Source organism: Marmota flaviventris, chromosome 2 (assembly GCF_047511675.1).
Source record: "Marmota flaviventris isolate mMarFla1 chromosome 2, mMarFla1.hap1, whole genome shotgun sequence".
Taxonomy (NCBI): domain Eukaryota; kingdom Metazoa; phylum Chordata; class Mammalia; order Rodentia; family Sciuridae; genus Marmota; species Marmota flaviventris.
Genome location: NC_092499.1, coordinates 46,228,641 through 46,249,492, shown reverse-complemented (window position 1 = coordinate 46,249,492; position 20,852 = coordinate 46,228,641). Strand labels below are relative to the sequence as shown.

Genomic DNA, 20,852 nt, shown 5'->3' with positions numbered 1-20,852 from the left:
ACCTACCCTGTGTCAGGCACTGGGAAATATAGCAAAGAGGCTCTGTGGTGGCCCTGTTCTCCTACTCAGTCTCAATCATGCTAAGTACATTCCCCCTGGGGGTGATTGGGTAGGTTTAGAGTATGATATAGGCCTGGCAGTGAAAGTGGAGGGAAGTCACCATTGTGAGAAGTGGTTGAAAAGGTTTTCTTCACTTTAAAGTAGTGACTTACCTCTACTTGCCTTTGAGTGAGCAAGAGAGAGGCTTATCATTTTTACTACGAAATTTATAATTGTGACAATTATATGGAAAATGGCATGTAGGTCTAGGAAAGCCCACGGGGCCTGACTTGGGCTGGGTGAATTCCTCTCCTCCCTGGAGCACTGGAGCCGTTAAGCTGACTGGGGATGTAGGAGGAACCAAAAAAAGGCAAAAGAGATGAAGAGGGCCCTAGAAGAGGACCTTGTGTTTCTGGATGCAGTAATCTGGTTGAGTCTATGAAACATCTTTAAAAAGAAATATGGAAGTGGTGAGGTATAGGTATATAAAAGTAGGATTTCATGAAATCAAGACTATTTAAAGAACCCCAGACAAATTCTATTTCTTCTCCCATTATGCAGATTTTTAGAAATCCAAGTACTTGGTGGCAAAAACCTTACAGATTCTTCCATGTAAGACATTGATACCACTGAATGGACACTACCACTTTCTCCCAGAAAACAGAACTCTGGTTTTGAGTTTTATGTTTGGTGGCCTTCTCCAAAATGCCAAGGAGAAAAAAACCTTGATTGTTGAACTCAGAAATAGTTAATTCCATTCCTTTGCAGTGTGTAGCTTAGGCTAGGGCATCTGATAAAATGCTGGACAAAGAGACACAGGTGCTTCTCTCTGCTGGGCAGGGAGCTCTGGGAGTGTTTTCTTTCTTTGAAAAATGAGCACACAACAGCAACTGACCATGTCCTGACTTTGGACCCTTACCCTGTTAGGAAGTGATGATTGGCGGATGCTATAGCTATCTTCATCATGAAGAGAAAGTTATGAGAATTGCAAAGAAAGCTTAAGTCATTTTACTTGGGGTTTCTGTTACTTGTAGCCCAAATACATTTCAGCTGAAATGCCCCAACAAAAATTCCAGGAAGCCACCGAAGAATGCATGTTCATAAAGAGGTCTAAGCAACCTGATCATTGGCTAACCTCTCACATGTGGACAAACTCTTGTATGTTAGACGCATACATGAATTGAATCCTGTGCTGCTTATTTGGATTTTTAAAAATTTGAGATTTTTTTTGAGGTATGCAGGATGTCATTGATGTTTTAAGGAAAACTTAAAAAACTTAAAAAATACTAGATTAAGATGCCATTACAAGAGATGATGAAGTTTTTATTTAGGTTAATTGTTTTAGGTTAAAATTGATGATTTAAAAGTATTGATATCTTCCTAATCCTGTTTTATAAGAGTAATGGGTTACTTTTTTTTTTTCCAAATAGAAGGTTATTGTTTTTAAAAACTATAATAAAAGCAGCTACTAATTGAAATGGTAATAAGGAATAAGTATCCACAGGAGGATTGAATTTATCAGTCAAATCAAAGTTCTGGCTTACTTTCTGGGGAGAAAGGAAAGAGTCTGTGTTTGTATTCCATGTTCCTCATATGCTCTCCTAAGCCTGGAATGCCCTTGATACCTCTGCATATCTCCTACCCTCTTGGCTTCTTGCTACCATCTTTCAAGGTCTACAGGCAGTGTGCTTCCCTCCTGGGTGTTTCTATCCTTCCTTGCTTGCCCCCGCCTCTGGGGTTTCTGTGTTTTGTCTATACTCTTTCACTTATTCAGAATTTGACTGTTGGAAGCTATCTTCTCTTCTGTCATATAAGTGTCTGGAAGGTAAAGACTGTATCTTAGTTATTTTTGAAACCTCGTAGCAATATCACAAAACTCTGTATATAGTAAGAACTCAGAAATGTTAGATGAACTTGAACTGGGAAAATATCACTGCTCATATTCAACACATGGAATCAAGTAAGTATGCATAGGAAAACTTTGACCTGGGGGAAAACACCAAAGAACTACTTTTCTTCCTAAGTTGGATACTATTACTTTTAAAACTCTGCTAACTTCCTCCTTAAAACTTCACATCTTTGTGAAGTCATCAAGTTATCAGGTAATCAGATACTCGCCTCATTTGAACACTGACTGAGACACCCTCAGAGCTAACTCACTACTCACATCTTAGCGTTAATAGAATTCATCCAAATCCAGAGGAAAATGAAATTTTTAAGATGGTCAGTTGCGTTGTATTGACTCTGTAAAACAATGCCTTCTACATACAAGAGTATGGTCAATATTTCTCAAGCTTTGAAAAGTTGGCTGGGGATCTTGTTAACTGCATATTCGGATTCGGTGAGTCTGGGGCAGGCCTAAAATTCTGCATTTCTGTAAGCTGCTGGGTGATGTCAATACTACTGTTCCAGACCAGTGTGTAGAGCGGGTACTCAGCTGTTGGTTAGGCTCTTGTGCTGGTCTTTTTTCTCTGTGCTTGCTGCCCATGGATGGGAAAAACCCAAATCAGCAGCTGGAGGGAGTTGAGGGGGAGACATAAAATAATAATACTAATTCACTCCTGGATAAAAATCTGGCTTTATCTTGCTCCCAGTGACAGTCTCTTCAATTAATGGACAGGCCCATGATGAAGGCTGATTTGGCTTCTGAAGAAAGGCAGACAGGGTGGCTATGAAATGCATTTCCTTCTGTGGGAGTTTTCATATTCACACGGAAGAAGTGAAAAAAAAAATTATTTGCTTTGGGAAAAAGTCCAGCCAATGCCCAGGTTGCAGCGAAATCCCTGAAGTTGTACCAGCCCTGAAGAAAGGCTAAGATCAGGCAATAGCAAAAAGCCCATGGGTGCTCTCTGCATTTGGCCCACCCACCAAACTTCACTCTTCCTCCTTCACTTGCAGCTTCCTTTGCTGCATGCAATGGCTGCATACCCAAATCAACAATTAAATTCCCCTTTTGTTTGTGTGGCAGATGACAAATGCATGGAGGACATCTTGTGTTGCCTAGGCAGGCAGGGCACTTACTTTGATTGATGCTCGGTTGTGGAAAAAAATGAGCTGGGAAGGAATTACAATGGAGGGCCCGCAGACTGGAAGGGGATATACTAATTAGTCCTGCATTAAGCAGTCTGCTTGCATTTGGCGATGAGACGCCTTCAGGAGGGAAGTGTAGGGGTTATTGATGCAAAACAGCATGGAATGCATTATGCCAGGTAGCTGTGTATTAGTTTTGTTAAGAAGTATAGAAGTTTGTAATTAAGAAATAAACACTTAGACTACTGTATTTTTTTTTTTTCAACACTCACCTCCAAGTACATTGGGTGGTCATGCTTTTTTTTTTTTTTAAATCTCCACCTGGTGTCCTAGACAATCTGAAAGGCTTTCTCTCTCTGGAATAATTCTTCCAGAGTTTTCTTATCCTGAGTAAGGTGCTGGGAAGGGAAAGCTGCCACCACGTCTATACTTAGTGTCTACTTTTCTCTGAAATCCCACAGCTGCAGAGGTTTGAGTCTTGCTGTTGGAGTGTAATGTCACAAGGAGAAAGAGAGTTCCCCCCCTCCCCCCTTACACTCCAGGCCACTCTTTAAGGTTTTAGAGAATTGTTGCTGATTTGACCCAGGAAGAACCCTGTGGATGTGTCAAGACAGATTCAGCTCCTAGTATAGACAAAAGACAGGATTAAATGGGAATAAAGAGAAATGCAGAGCCTGCGTCTGTCTGTGTTTGGCTTAGCCTTCTATTTTTCCAGCTACAGAGAGAGGTAGATTGGTAGATGGTTGTGCTGAAACCTCTCATAATTCAAGGGTGACACAGATGCTCTGGGTAATGAGCAAGTGACTCTAGGGTCACGACTGCTCATCTCCAGGTCAGCACTTTCTGAGTGATGGAGATCAGAAAGGTGATAGAGAGGGAAAGGTGCCCAAATAATTACTAATATGAGTGGTTTAAAATTCAAGCCTTGAAATGCTGATTTGGTCAATTTGACCTGAAGAATCAATGAAATTGGGCTTAAAGAAAAGAAATCACAGAGGTCTTTGGTCACATTGGGAAAGAAGGGGCCCTGAAACTCTCTTGGTTTTAGAATCCCAGAATAATTTCACTAACCCACCATGTTGGCATCAATAACATGATTCTAGTGATTCTTTATGTTGAAATCCAGTGAACTACCAGGTGTCTGGTGTTCACCCAGTGGGAAGTACACGGTCTCAAGTCTTGGTTGGGTTTATCAGAGTTGTCAAATCCTGGTGCTGCTGAGATTCCCCTTTATGTTCCTTATTCTAGAAACAAATTCACTTATGGATTTACAGATGCCTATGCTGGGAAAAAAGATACCATGATAAAGATGATATTTTTAGTTACTGAAGATGAATGAGCCTTTTGTCTTTAGGTTTTATCCATAAACCAGAGTCTAAGACAGTTATCAAATATCAGAAGTATTATCAGATGTCTTAAATCTGTCTTTCATGGACAGAACCAGGAATTGTGCCAATAGCTCTAGGAAGAAAAGCTAAATATTTAATGTGTTTTATTTTTTAACCACCCCTTTGTTTTAGAATTCTATCTTATTCTTGAACTGATTCTATGTCACCATGACCTTCTCCCACCAAGACACAGTGGAGGCCTCCTTTAGTAATAGCCCAGGGCTTTGGACAAGCAAGATGCTGTGCTGGCTTTTTGCCGTTTCTTCCAGTGTTTACACAACCAAGACTTATTACATGCTCTGTCATTTTGTTACTGGGCTGGCTTTGGTTCGAGAATTAGGTAAACATCAGACATTCCATCACACAATTTTAGACTCAATCTTACTTTATAATGATGTTAATGTTTATTGTACAAAGCGAGATGCATTTGTATATTTTAGCATTTTCTTTCAGTCACAGAATGCAAAACCTGACATTGGAATCAGTTTGATTTTTTTTGTGTGTGTGTGATTGAAGATATTAAGCACTACAAGAACGTTGAAATTTCAATCTGATTAGGATCAAAATTCTTCAGGATCAAAACACTCCTTTTCCTCCCCCTACAGCTTTACTAATTGTGTGCTACTTGACATTGTGGAGTTATTCCACAGCATGATAGCTAAATATGTGAAGTGTATTTTACTGTGCAGAATTATCAGCTCATTCTATTTGTTTTTCATGTGTTTAAGGTTATTAAAAGAACTCAAAATTAGAAGTCATGTGTATGAGTTAAAAGAGTGAACTCAATCATTGTTAGCAGGCTAAATCATAAAAAAGCAATAGCCAGTATGTCAATATCAAGTAATGAAAAAAATCACAGAATTTGAAAGCATACTTTCTCTGTTTATTAGTTGGCAAGATACCAGAAAAATTAGGAGAAGTGCACAATAGTGAATGGTAGAGTAGTTTATTTTCAGCACTCTCAAATTATTCCAGCTACTGAAAATGAGATAAAAGTAGATGGGAAAGAATGGCATCAAACATATTTGTTGGAGACCTTTGCTGTATGGGAAGAAATGAATTGCTCTAGCTCACTGTGCCTGAGGAATTGTGTTTCTTCAAGCTGTAAATCAAATCCCAGAGAGATAGCATAACGTTTGCCAAATAATAACAGAGGATGACAAAGTTCTTTTTTGTCAGTGTCAGGTTTCTGAATTTAGACCTTAATTAAGATTCCCAAATGAGAAAATTCATCCGGTCCTCACACACATGGTCTACAAAAGTATCCTAAGAGCAATATATTCATTTTTAAAGTTTGAATCTCAGGCCTATCTCATTCCAAAAATGTATCTAGAGCTTCCTTCAAAGATCCCTAGTTTTCTCCATTTTATCTGAATTCCAGGCAACAAAGAACTTGATGTTTCTTTTTAGGAAACAACATCATTTTCCTCCCCAATTAATTGAAGAGCCATCTGCTTCTGTGATACACGGCACCCATTCATTCTTAGCAACAAGTGTGTTCCCTAAATCCCTGGTGTGCAATATCAAGGCACATGGTTCAGTGTTGGAAGGGGAATGTGCCAGAGAGCAGCCTTGCAGGAAAGTCTGCCCAGAGATACAGTAAATTGAATTTGCTCCTACACTGGAGTGGCTAACTCAAGGTTAAAAACACCGCACAAGGTGGGCACATTTTGAGGCTTTGGAGAGCTGTCTCCATCTTGCCTTTGAAGATCTTAGTTTGAAATGAGGAAATGATTGTCAAGGCAGAAAGAATCCAAAATAGCTCTCCTCAACCATAGTAAGAAAGGGGAGAGGGGGCAAATACAAAAAAATATTTGGCTGGTGTTTACCACATAAAACCTCCAACTTGAAGCCATTTCATTTGTGCACCTTGCACGTACTTAAAATCAGAGTTCAGAACTGGGTTTAGCATCTTCTAGGAATGTAGCTGCTCGAGCTCTTGTCTTTCAGGAAGAGTCTGTTGAATGGTCATAAAAAGGAGCTCTGATGAGAAAGGGGCACCTCCTTCCTTGGTGGTCCACCAGATCAGGGCTTTTGTCAGACCCCATTCACATACAATATAAATAGATAGCTCATGGGGCTTTGAGGGAAAAGGGCATGATGACACATGTGAATTATTGCTTGGATCCAACCAGAACCCTGTTGGTCTTGCTTGCTTGAGTGCCACAGAAGGTCCTGGTAACTGAGCCTGAAGGTCAGGAGCTCGGAGACAAGACTCAAAGGGTGGAGATCAGTTTCTTTTTTTTCCAGGAATCAGAGGCTGGATGTACCTGCTCCTCTAAATAGCCTCTATCCAGATATACACAGAAAAGGCACCGCTGTTGAGAGCTACTGTAACCAAATAATGTGTTCTTTTCCCTGCTCATTGGACTTCCTGACCACAACCTAGTCTTGTGGTTGCTCAAGTAGACATTTTTGTGAGGATCTGGCCTATTTGAACGTGTCTTCTTCCATGTACAGCTTGAAACTTGAGAACACAAATTTTCAAGCAGAAGTTGCTCTCTAGAAAGTGAAAGGGTCAAGGAAACACTTAAGTCTGAGGGTTCCCTACCACTTTCTGGGAGACAGAGCACAAGAGACCACAACATTCTGGGTGAGCATCTAAAGATCCAGCAATTTCTCAGGGTCTGAGGTCCACCTTTCAATCTAATGCTACTACAAGTTGAAATGATTTATGTCTCACTTTTTCTCACGGCATGCTGACAGTCACCACAAATGCATACAGGACAGATGAAGGGGAAAAATCAGCACTGAAGCCAAAGAAGCATCAGAGAGAGAGAGAAAGAGATGATGCCAGCCCCGTTCGTCCCCCACACAGGGATACTTACAGTCCAGGTGGCTGTGCCTGATGCCCTCCACGTCTTCTGCGTGAATGAAGTGGTAGCATCTTTTCCCTACGATGTCTACAGGGGTCAGGTCCATATAATCACTAATCCTACAAAGAGAAGGACACAGGATGGAACTTGGAAAGAATAAAAATAGAGAGACTGTCCAATAACACATCTACTGATGCACTTTCATCATGCCAGGTACAGCTGAGGACATGGCACTTGGAGGAAAAACCCCTTATAGGTAAGATTATTTGGCATATAACAGAATTTTTCAAAACCAGGACATGTGCTAGTTCAAGCAATTACATTTAAATAATTAGATAGGAGTTTCTTTTCTTCTCTCTTTTTTTCCCCCGGCATTAGAATACACATTTAGACAACATAATTCCATGGAATTATTGAGAATCAGTAACAATGCAAGATCCTCATTACAGGCCAAGATAATTCAAGGTTACATAATAAAATAAAAACATGCTATGTTTATACCAAATGATTAGAGACACCTTTCATTTAAACAGATTGGTCTTCTATTGGGTATTTCCATGAAAAAAGGCTTCAACTGCTTCTTGGCACAAAGTCCAAATTGGCATTTCAAGGGATATAATTTAAATGCTGAGACATACAGATGCCTGGGGGTATTATCTTTTTTAGTCTTAGTCAGTTGGGAGTTCAGCTTTCACTCCTGGCTCTTTTAACTGGTACTTTGTGGTAGATTCCACACAGAAACTTTTAAACCATTTCAGCAGCTCTCCCAGGCTTGTGCTGGATGGTACGTGTGTGTAAGCCCCTGTCATTGATTGTCCAGACGTCAATGTCCTCAGGCAGAGCACAAAAAAATAGAACCCAAATTGGAAAACATGTTGAGGGAATCTGCCTGGTTTACGCAAACATGTCAAAATGCTTATTACCCTCTGTATCACTGAATCCAGATTCACTTTGGCCAATCTGAAATAGACTGTATTTTTTTGGTTGTTGTTTAATTTATTCTCCTGACTCTGTGTGTGTGTGTGTGTGTGTGTGTGTGTGTGTTTTAATGGTTTATGACATTTGATCTATTTAAGTATAAAATAAATCTTTGGAAATGACACATTTAAGCAACATATGAGATTACTGTTGGGGAGTTACATCTGGCCCCCAAGGCAAAGAAATAAGAAAGAAAAACAAAACCGAAATACTATGGAATATGATTAAAATACAATACTCAGTAAGTAAATTTCTCAATGACTCGCAATTTAAATAATATTTCTTGGTCGATCTAGAATTCTTAGTAAAATAAGATTGATTGGAGAAATAAAAAGGAGTGTTTTCTAAGGATTCCGTGGTTTTGTGCTACAAAATAGATTAAGTTGGTGTTTTCCTAAAATCATTAGCCTGTTCTTCCAAGTGCGGTTTGCACTCCCTTTCTGCAAATGAGGGAACAAGGATGTCATTAAAAGACCCTCCTTGGTGTTTCTGAATTTGCCAGCTCCTCTGAAAGCATTAGATGTCAGCTTTGCCCGAGGCTGTCCTAGGCAAAGTGCAGAAGAATGGTCTGCAGCTCAAGGAGCAAGTTCTAGTTTCTAGTTAACAATTCCCTAATTACATAGCAAACCCCAGGAAAAAGCCACTCCATCTTTAGGGAAGGTGTTTCTTTAGTTTATCCTTTATTCAAATTAAATCCTTCAAACAACAGAGCTTGTCACCCTGGTGAAGGTGAGCAGCTCAGTGGTCAAGGACTTCTTAAATGCACAGGAAGCAGCAGACCAGAATCCTGAGGCATCTTTTACTCTGCTCCTCAGTTTCCTCATCTGTCAAGTAACCCCACAAGGTGGGGAGGGGATTATGGAAAGGAATGAAATTAACACAGCATAGGGCCTAGCACACTGTATGCCTTTTCTGTCAATCAAATATGCAATTACCTTGAATACAGGCCTTTTTCATAATTACTATCATCTTCAGTTAGGAAATAATGCAGTATTGTATTGGCTAATATGGGGATGTGGAAAGCATTTTTTTTTTTTTTTAAATGGAAAGTAAAAGCTAAAAGCAGGTCATAGAAAATGATCTCAATTACTGGAGTGATACCATGAGGCACTCAGGTCTATGGAACTTGTCAGAAGAATCAATCAATTGATCACAGGAATGAAAATTAAATGATGTTTTGGGATAGGGCAATCGCTGGAAATTTGGGAAATAAGCTGAGGCTCCATTTTTTGGAAGGTCTGGAGATGGTGAATCTCAACCAAATGAGTTATCATATATTCATCCTCTGACTTCATATCTGCCTCTCTTGGCTGCATCTCCTCCAGTATTCTAAATTTTGGTAAAATTAAGCAGCTTTGAGGGCAGTAATTGTGTTCTTTCATGGAGTCTATGTATGAAAAGTCCCTCTCAGAGGTTATTCTGACTTCTCCCTTGCCATTTGGACCCCACAGAATGTAGCCAAGTGCATGGTCTTTTGAATCTGGCAGACTTGGTTTTGAATCTTGGCCGAGGGCAAGAAATCCTTTCTCTCTAAGCTGAAATTTCCCAAGAGTGATAGAGGCATTGGCAGCACCTACCTCATGGAACTGTCCTGAAGCTTAAATGAGATGGTGCAGATGATTAGATTTGCACATGGCTGAACATGTAGTAAATGTTCATTAAATGTCAGCTGTATTTATTATTACTTGCCAACTCTAGCTAATCACTGTGGCTAACTTGTCTTCCCTAATATTCTGTGATCATTCCAGAATACCTTAGACATAGCCAAGTATATAGTCATGGATGATAAAAATTCTAATAAATGTTAATAAAAGTTGAAAAGCAAACTTAGAATTATTTATCAAATAATAGTGAGAGGTTCATGCTATCTTCCACTCTATTGAACAGTCACAGCTCAGGTGGGTTTCTTTTTTAATTGGTGAATTCCTTCCCCTAAATCAGACCCTGTATGGAAACGGTAGGCAATTTCTAACTTGATCTGGATTTCTGTAGCCACCTCCCTGTGGACTGAATGCAGGGGCTGTCTAGCTTCCTCTGGGTCAGCCTCTGGAGAGGTCAATTACTCAAGACACTTGACCATTCTGCTCTTTCATTTCCCCTCCAAAGACACTTAGAGGGCTCAGTGAATATATATTGCCTTCAAGCCTGACAACAATCTGTGCAACAAAAGCATCTTCACCAAACTGACCCTGTGATTCTCCCTGTGGCACTAGGGGATGCCTGCCCAGGATCACCATGCTACCTTCTCATGGCTGAGATGTGGGCTCTTTTTCACTGCTCTTCCCACCTCCTGTGATTCTCTCTTCATATCAGTCTGATGACGGGCTGGTGACTTCTAGGTGAAAGGTCTGAAGGGGCACTGTCCCAGTTTCCTGTCCCTTGCTTTGTGCTTAATGGAAAAAGTGAACTTTTTAACCAGAGGTGAAAAGCCTTTTTATAAAAGCTCAGTCTTAAGGAAGAACTGCCAATTCATTCATGTGATGACTCATCTTTTCTTAATGTAGTGAAATCCTCAGGATGATAAAGTTTTATTCAATAGTGTTGCAGATTCCTTTTGCATTGCTTTTCCTCTGGGGGCCTCAACTTCTATTTTGTCCTCTCGGCTTAATTTCTGTGTGAACACTCACCATCATGATGCTGGGCCCTTGTACTAGTTGAAGTGGGCTTCTCGGAGGCACCAGGAGATACCTTTGACTGCATCGTTTTGCCAATCCAACAATGCCCCAACCCTGCTCTGTCCTTGGGTTCTCATCCATTCACTATAGTGGATGGATGTCTGGGTATCCTAATTCATTCAATTGTTGTCCCTAATGTAAATCAGGGCAGCCATATAAATTTTTTAAAAAAAGCATGTTTGGTGTCAGTCCAAGGAGCCATTAAAACTAAGATCAGGATTTATAATGAGCCTCACTGGGAGAGTAAAATCCTTCAGATTGCTGAAAACACAGACCCTCACCAATGAGCAATGTGCAACAGGACAAATGAAAACAAAAACAAAGTACCTATTTTCACAGTAAATGATATTGAGGTCCATATTTACTCGAGTGACGAACATATGGCAGTCAATTCTGACTTCATTGATTGTTGGGGGAGGCAAGGCATGAGCCACAACCACAAGACCCATGATTTGGCTGGGGACGGTCCTCCCATGGGAAAGCGACACTCTCAGGCGTAGCCGACCTGTTATGTGAATCACCTAGAAGAAAAACATTAAGTACAGGACACCAGTCAAATTTCCATCCTAGATGTAATAGTTATTTCTTCTGAAAAATGCAAAATTACATCTGGAACAACCAACATTAGCGTCTATCTTTTATAATCATAATGACTGTCAGTGTGCCCTCAATGTCCCCATGGCAAGAGACAAAAGAGAAATAATAATATACTCTGAAAATTTCTCAAGGCAGTATTATTACAGAGTTGTTGCTTTTTTTTTGGACCTTTTTTGTTTGGTGGTTTTTACATTTAGGAGAAACTCATAACCAGATGAAATGATGAAAAAGTGAACACTGAGCTGCAGAAGGAAACATTTGCATTATCAGCCCTTCTTAATAATGAAAGATGTCCATCTCTCTCCAGACTTGTACTGAAAGTATTACATGGTCATCTCCTTTCAAAAGGGTGGTTCAGAACTTACCTTCATCCAGGAGTTGATATTGTAAAAGGCAAAGTCTCCAAGATAAGAAATGTAGGGGTTATGACATGAATTTTTTTTTCCCAAGGATATTTTGCAGCACTGAGTTATCAGGAACACAGCAATATATTGCAATGCCCGGGGGTGGGAAGAAGGGTGTTGGTCTATGATTCATTCCTTGAGCTAGGGACGGTCATACTGCAAAACTTGCACCATTTTGGTGGCAGCTCTGAGGTACTTTTCCAGAAACCAGAGGGAGAATATTGGGCTGTCATTTTTGATTTTTTAGCCAAAGAATATCAAATAAAACCCAGGTCACCCAGAACCACCAAACCTTTTCTTGTAAACTGCATATAGAAGGAAAGCCATAGTGTCAACTTCCTGAAATGATGTTTTTGGGGAAACAAAATCATAAAAGGGTAAAAAATAGGAAGAATTTCTGTGTCTATACTTTGAGATAATGAGTGGAGTGCATGTGTGTAGTCTTGGAGGCTGTGTGTATGTGTGTGTGTGTGCAAGAGAGAGAGAGAGAGAGAGAGAGAGAGAGAGAGAGAGAGAGAGAGAAACTCTAGCTATGTCCTGAGGACCCTGCTACTATGCAAGTCCTCCAAAACCAGGTCATAGAGGTAATTGCCATGGTTCACTGTACCATGGAGCTCAGTTTAGTAGCTGAGTTTCCACATTTGCTTTGCTCCCCAAATGCATCACTGAGCACCAAACCATCTATCGAATTTCTACTTTTCCCTCTATGCCATAAGGAACCAAAATGGGAAGGAGGTTTCTCTTGCCTCGCCTCCCAGGAACAATATGCTCTAGAGTCTGCTCTCCTTCCCAGAGGCTCCACTGGCAATTCCTTTTGCGTTTTATTTTTGTTTCTCTTAAGTTATTCTGTTTTCCAAAAGCAAGCCACACTACTGTCAGTCAGGAAGCAGGATCAAAGCTTACGGGGCTGCCCTTCAGAGTCCTAGCTGTTCTAAATAATACCTCTTCCCTGTCACCCTTCACATTTGCGCCCAGAGCTGCGGATCTGGAAACACCAACGAGGAGGATTATTTAGGTTATTTCAGCAGCAGCTTTTCGACCACCCACATTTGAAGTTGACTGAATTCATACTTAATGCACCTTTGCTTTACGCTTTGGTCAGATGAGCTACTTTATGAATATTTGAAAACGTTCCTAGAGGCAAGGATGCTAAAACACCATCACAGACACATTTTTGCAAGACCTCATTAACTAATAAAGAAATAGCTAAAAGAAACGGGATTAACTTCACAGGAGGGGTGTTGCCGTCCTGGTCCTCCTCCCAGCTAGGCTTACATAGCTGCTCATTTATCATGATCTGTCTTGTTTTATCAGGAAAACTCAGCTTCTTGGAAACACACAGATCTATAAATGCTCAGGAAAACACACACCCAGAAATGATATGCTAAATAAATCCCCACTTGGTATTCTATTCCAAAGCAATTTAAAGGTGGCTGGGCTGGAATACATTTGGGGAAGGCAAACGTAGGGGAGCTGTTGGCTGGTCAGGTTTGCCCAACCTCTGTGCTCCCATTTTGCCTGTGGCTATTGTGGTATTGGAGGGGGTGTCAAAGTGGGGTCCACTAGGGGTCTAAACTTGTAAGTTTCTGATTCTGTTACCCCGGGAGCCCCTCTGTGTCTCAGTTTCCTTTTCTGTGAAATGGGGATAATATTGACTATTCTGTAGTTATGTAATGAAAATCACAGGAGATAATGGCAGTGAACCCTACAAATGGTAAAGAATTCTACGATTTTTAAGCAATGCCTCCACAGCCACATCAATGTTTACAGCAGCACAATTCACAATAGCTAAACTGTGGAGCCAACCTAGATGCCCTTCAGTGGATGAATGGATAAAAAAAATGTGGCATATATACACAATGGAATATTACTCAGCATTAGAAGAGAATAAAATCATGGCATTTGCAGGTAAATGGATGGCATTGGAGAAGATAATGCTAAGTGAAGTTAGCCAATCCCCAAAAAACAAACGCCGAATGTTTTCTCTGATATAAGGAGGCTGACTCATAGTGGGGTAGGAAGGGGGAGCATGGGAGGAATAGATGAATTCTAGATAGGGAAGAGGGGTGGGAAGGAAAGGGAGGGGGCAGGGGATTAGCAAGGATGATGGACATCATTATCCAAAGTACATGTATGAAGACTCGAATTGGGTGTCAACCTACTTTATATACTAACAGAGATTTGAAAAATTATGGTATATATGTGTAATAAGAATTGTAATGCAAAAAAAGTACACGTATAAAGGCATGAATTGGCATGAACATACTTTATATACAAAGATATAAAAAATTGTGCTCTATATGTGTAATAAGAATTGTAATGCATTCCACTGTCATGTATTTAAAAAAAATAAAATCAATAAAAAAATAAACAATGTCTCTGTTTGCCTTTAAAGATATCAAGCAAAAAGGAACAAATATTAATATAGTGTTGGCTGAAGACCTAATAATAAATGCCTTATTATTTTAAAGGATTATAACATTTCCTATTTGGAAGAAAATCTGAGAGTGTCTGTCCCTCTCTTTTTTTGGGGGGGGGGGCAAGGGATACCACAGATTGAAGTCACGGGCACTCGACTACTGAGCCACATCCCCAGCCCTATTTTGTATTTTATTTAGAAACAGGGTCTCACTGAGTTGCTTAGTGCCTCGCTGTTGCTGAGGCTGGCTTTGAACTCTCCACCTCCTGCCTCGGTCTCTCAAGCTGCTGGGATTATAGGCGTGCTCATCCTGGTCCCTTTATTTTTCATTTTGTAGGCGAGGAAAGAGGTTCTGGAAAGTTCATTCCCTGTCCAAAGTCCCATAGCTTGGAAATGGCAAATGAACTGGAACTCAGGTTTCCATGTCTTATTTGAAAATTTATCATGACTTTATACCTGTATGCATTTATGTGCTTATTCATATGGAATGAAACAGAAATATATATCAGATGCCAATTTATTACTTTAGGTAACTGGTACTAGGAATCTTCAAAAATATTTCATTTATTACCAGAAGCTCAGGTTATTTGAAAAGTCCGAGAAACAGCACAAACTAAGAAGAAACAAAACAAAACAAAAACCTCAAGAAATTTCCAATGCAGTAACTAGACAGTTGTTAAGAAATGTCAAAGAACAATCAAAGAAGAGTGTCTGATTGTGTTAGGGGGTAAGGGAGGATGGGAACGAAGAAAAGAAAGGGAAATCTGTTGGATCCCACAATTAATTTTTAGGTTTAAACTAACATGTTTTTTTTTCCAAATGGATTTCATAGTGCCAACAGAGCCCTTTTCCTCATGTGACAGGTTATGATCAAATTTTAGAAACATATCTGGCAGCATGTATCCAAATATGCACATAGCTGAATTTTTCATTCTGTAGTTGCTTTTAAGGCTTGGAAAGTAGAAGAAAGAGTATTATCAGGAGAATCTGGGTTTGAATCCTAATCCTGGCACTTAATAGCCAGGTGGCTGTGATGATCTGAGAGCTAAGATGACTTGCTTAGTTTTCAGGTCAGTATATCAGAGATTAAAAAGCATATGTGAGGACTGGTTCCAGGACTGCCTATGGATACCAAGACCCACAATTCTCCACTCCCTTTTATAAAATAGTGCAGTATTTGCATGTGAGTGCACTCATAGACTTTAAACCATCTCTCCATTACTTGTAATACACACTACAATGTAAATGTCATGAAAATAGTTGTTCTGTTGTATTGTTTAGGAAAAAATAACAAGAAAAAATGTACATGTTCAGTACAGATGCAGTTCCCCAACCCTCCCACCCCTGGAACATTTTCCATCTGAATCCTGGATGGGGGACCCATGGATAAGGAGGGCCAATAGTACTCTGCAAAGATGTTCTTTGTTTTCTTAATAAGGTTAACAAAAGATATGTTCTTGGTTCTTTAGTATCTAAAATGCTTCATGTGTAAGAGATCTTGGTGGGTGCTGGAGTGCTGACCATGGTGAATAAAATATAAATCTGTCTTCAAAGAGTTCAGACTCTACAGCAGGGCAAGACAGTTGTAATTTCTTGTAACACAGTCCTAAGAGGGAGGTGGTGCAGTGTCTGATCAAGAAAGTGGTTCTCAATCCAGGCTATGTTACAGTCCCTTATAAAGCTTTGTTAACATGTGGATTCCCAGACTCTATCCCCAGAGATTCTAATTGATAGCACTGGAATTCAGCATTTATTTGTGTTTTAAAGCTTTAGAGGGGATGCATATTGTTTGAGAACACTTGGCTGATGGCTTTGGAGTTACATCTGTGGTTCTCAACCTTGACTACACCCAGGTATCACCCTAGGTTATACCTGAGATCAATTAAATTAAGATCCCAGGGAGTGGAAAATTGGCATCAATATTTGCACATATAAAAAATTTTTCCCGGCTGGGGTTGTGGCTCAGTGGCAGAGTGCTTGCCTAGCATGTGTGAGACACTGGGTTCGATTCTCGGCACCACATATTAATCAATAAATAAAAGCCCATTGAAAACTAAAAAAAAAATTTTTAAAATTTTTCCCAGGTCTTACAGGGCTGCTGAGAGGATAAAATGAAAAGGTATATAAGGTGCCTAGGTATATGTCTGACATACTCAACAAAGACTATTTTTATTAACTAATAAGTATGTTCCATAAACAAGCTATAGAATAAGATTTTCCTGACATCTTCATGTGTTTGGACTAGGAAGAAAATACTTTCAGCTGAATGAATCAGGAAGGCTATGTGAAACTGGCATTATATTTTTGACATAAGATCAAATCATAGAATGGGGAAAGGGTTTTCAGATTGAAGACCTAGACCAGAGGAAACTATTGGGAATTCCCACGAGCATTTCAGTTGGTGACAGCAGTAGAGGAGACAGAGATGGGCCCAAAATGGCAGGTTCAATCCACAGAAATTGGCAGTGGGACCAGTGAAGAGAGACAGCACCATGATTTTTGAGCCTGTGTCGTAGTATGATATGACAGTAGATTAAATGGTAATTGGGAATGAAGGAACTGTTGACCAGGGTGGGGGTCTAAGATGATTTCCCATGGACAGTGACCAGCCTAGGGACATCCTGGAGAGGATGTCTATGGAGTAGTTGAAAACAAGAATTGGGCACTAAAGAGATGATAGCAGAAGCTATACTTTTGAAAATTTTTTTTAAACCTTTTCTTTTCTGGAGGTGATAGTTAAAATCAAGAAATGCAATGAAATTCTCAATGGAGAAAAACAGACAAGAAAAAAGTGCCAAAGGCATTTTTTTTTGTGTCCCTTTGAGTACCTGAAGCCTAAGGCAACTTATGGGTTCTTTTTGTTGTTGTTTTCCTCTAAGTTGAGGTTCCCTTGCTCTGTAAAAACCGCAGTCCTCCCTTTACTTGTGGTTTTGTTTTTGTGTAGTTTCAGATAACCATGGTCAGAAAAAATAGTATAGTACAATAAGGTGGGGAGAGAGAGAGAGAGAGAGAGAGAGAGAGAGAGAGAGAGAGAGAGAGAATTCACATAATTTTTATTATAATGTAATGTTACAATTTTTTCATTTTGTTGTTGATCTTTTGCTGTGCCTGATAGATAAATTAAACTTTCTAATAGGTATGTATGTATATGAAAAAAAAATAGCACATTACAGGATTTTGTACTACTTTAAGTTTCAGGCATTCACTGGGGGAGCAGGGCGGGGAAGGTCTTGATTTTCTTTTTCCATGCTGGGGATCTGACCCAGGACTTCCTGCCTGCTAGGCAAGTTCTCTATCCTGAGCTATATCCCTAGCCACTGGGGTCTTCTTTCTTTATCTACTCTTACATTCTAACACAAATGCCAAGCTTGTCATATCATTGCCAATCTTAGTGGTAACATCCCAATAAATGGGCATGGCTTCCTTTTAAAGTTTTGTAGGTGGATGGGAAATGATTGTGAATACAAATACATAAGCCTAAATTCTAATATTATGTCAAGAGTCATGAAACTATAAAAATAATACAGCTGCTTTAAAATGAAAGGAATATTGGAGGACAGCAACACCACTGAATTGAGAAACAGGACTTCTGATTTCAGTCTTGGTTCTGGTCATCTAGGTTGGCTAGGGTAATATTTCTTTAGATACAAAGTGGTGGAAAAGAAATAGGTGATGATAGCTTCTAGAGTATTATATAACCAAATGCTCAATGGTGGGGCTTTAACTGTGTTGTAGCATTTTCCTCCTCTATTTTTATACTCCCCTGGTGGGGCAGAGGTTTCAGAGTACAGTTGCCAGTTGACAAATGCAGTTTATTTTAAGAATTCATTCATGGGGATTTTATGCATTCTGAGTTGGAACCATGCTTTGGTTTTGGTCAAAGCTAGGTAAAAACTGCCTCTGTGTTCTAAAGGTTCATCTTGGTTTGGTGTTAAGGCTAATCTACAGATATTCTTCAAAAGAGCTTTCTGAACTATGACATTCTTTGCCCCTGAGCTCAACTTTATATAAGAGCTCAATCAGCACACTTCCTTTCAGTGTTCTTGTCTTATCATAAAGAGATGTACAAAAATGCTAAAGCTCATATTTTTCCAAATTCCTTACACAGCAACTGTCTGGATGCCAGCATCATGAAACAGGATTGAAGAATTTCTGGGTTGAAATCCCACCATATTTGAGGAAAAAAAAAAAAAAAAGATGTCCAAATTAGCATGATTTGATTGTCTCATAATAAAAAAAAAAAAATCATGGTTTGACTTAGTTTTCTCTGATCCAGCAAGGAGCTGTATATGGTGCTGTGATTGCATGTCTGCACAGTTAAGGACGAGTGTGGGAGTGTTAACATACAAGCCATGCCGCTTGGACAAATATCTATTTCTCTTCCTGCCATATGCTCCTTTCACGTGCCTGTTGGTGATACACACTTAGGTGTGCTCCCCCAGTATCTTCTCATTATAAACAAGCCCATCACAAAGACCTTGATACAACCTCCCCTCTGTCAATACTTAAGGAGAGAAGGCCCATGATGGAAGAGTACATCTGGAAGCTATTCTCCTCTCTTTTAGGAATAAATCTCAGTTCTACTAATAGGAAACGTTTTTGTTATCAAAAGGCAGGCCAAGTATTATGTGCATTATTTTCCACATATAATGTCAAGCACAGAATAAGGTTAGGCGACTAGGGGAACAGAAAGGGCTGTAGGCTCAAAAAAACTACAGATTCCCTGGGTTTAGAATATCTATCTTCAGAGATTTTTCACTTGTCCTTTAAGGGAATACAAATTTACCTTAAAAATTAACCTTCCTCCTGGCACTCTGGTCTCTTTTCTTTTTTCCCCCTGAAGAAGTCTGGTTTAGCATACAGATCATTCAATCTCTAGCTCACATGGGAGAGTCAGCTAATTATTTAGAAGAGTTTTAAGGTGGCCCTAAACCTGTTGAAAGATAAGGGCTTAGATGGGTCTTATGAACCCAAACATCTAGCCTGCAGCATAACAACTTAATCTAAATCAGCATGAGACTATCAACCTTATATCTATTATTTCATTCTGATTCTCAGGGAGTATGTTTTCTAGAATTTAGACCATATTCATAGGTTGGAGACTCTGTTCCAATAGGTCTTTTAGCTATCTCTGTCTGACTCTTTCCACTTAGGTCTTTGTACAAGGTCTGAAAACAAACAAACAAATAAACAACAATCCTAAACCTCAGATGAAACATGTGCTTGTCCACAGAAGCAAGCACCCCTGAGAAAAGGGCCTGTGACTGCCCTTGGAGAGGCAGAAGAATAGCAGAATATCATTTCCCTTTCTTTTCCATGAGCTCAGATTTTAGTTCTGGAAGTTGACTTTAGAAGGAAAACTGTAGGCTTCATCATCATCACAATGGGACTTTAACAACAGGGGCTAAGAAAAAGAGAGAATGGGAAAATTGGCTTCTCAAGGCAAAGCTGAGACTGAGGGAGGCAAGATTAAGGAGGAAACGAGATGCTGACAGGGAGTGGGTGATGAGGTAGACCTCCTCCAAGGCCAAGGGGTTGCAACAAGAGAGGTGGTCCTCAGAGGTGGTCATCACCTAATAGCTATGAACTCAGGAAGCAAATGTATGTAAGATTCTTTCTGGGAGTTTGATGCAAAGAATTTCCTTATGAAGATCAGAGATCTTCAATACTGGACAGGCAGTATGGGGGTAAGATTCAGCTCTTAAGGATACAAGACCAGTAAGAATTACTGAGAGTGTCAGAGTTTTGGGTGGGCTCATCTTAAGGGTAGCTTTGGTGGTAGAGAAGAGAGGAGATGAGACTGGGTACCAGGGAGAGTTCTGGCCAAAGTTAAGAAAGAAGAATCCTGACAGAAACCTATCTTGTTGGATAACAGGGCTATAATTACATAGGAAGTGTTAGTTCTTAGGGACCCCATGATCTTCCATTTGGTTTGAATGGAAATGAAATAGACAGGAGAGCAATGTCATGGGGCACACTCTTTGATGCTTGGTCTGATTCCTAAAGGCTCACGACAGTTGATTCAGGAAACAGACAAAATTGAAGCCGTACAAAAGGGCTTTCCAGAATGAGGAAGGCAGAGGAAAAGGAAGGAAACCAGGCTAATTTCTCTGCTCTCACTGAAGTACTGAGATCCTGAAGGAAAGCAGGCACAAGCTTGTGCGTGAACCTGGGCATTCCTACTCTTACAGATGAAGTCCACTTAATTGGGTCAGCATGCAAACACCTACAATGGCTAATAGGCCTGGTGCAAGAGGGAAAATGTATTCCATTCTTTGAATGGAAAGCATGAACCACCTAGTGTTGATTTCAGGGACTTCTTTTAAACAGAGATAAACAAAATCAACCTCCAGGGTTCTAATGGTTCTTAAATCAGGATGTACACAAAAATCACATGGAAAGCTTATAAAGAATGTGGATTCCCAGGCCCCATCTGCACAACTTCATATTCTCTAAATTTAGGTTGGGCCTGGGAATCTAGATTCTACCAGACCATCCAAGTGCTC

General features: G+C 39.9%; 1 protein-coding gene across 4 annotated transcripts in view; it reads right to left on the bottom strand.

The window, feature by feature from the left end:
* Nucleotides 1–20,852, bottom strand: part of Npas3 (neuronal PAS domain protein 3) — an 830,624-nt gene that overhangs the window by 13,325 nt on the left and 796,447 nt on the right. For all 4 annotated transcript variants that reach the window (XM_034636760.2, XM_027929571.3, XM_034636764.2 and 1 more), the window contains 2 exons: nt 11,254–11,447; nt 7,286–7,392 (listed from right to left, as the gene is read on the bottom strand). In XM_034636760.2, the coding sequence (XP_034492651.1) occupies nt 7,286–7,392; nt 11,254–11,447 (301 nt within the window). The remainder of the gene's footprint in view (nt 1–7,285; nt 7,393–11,253; nt 11,448–20,852) is intronic.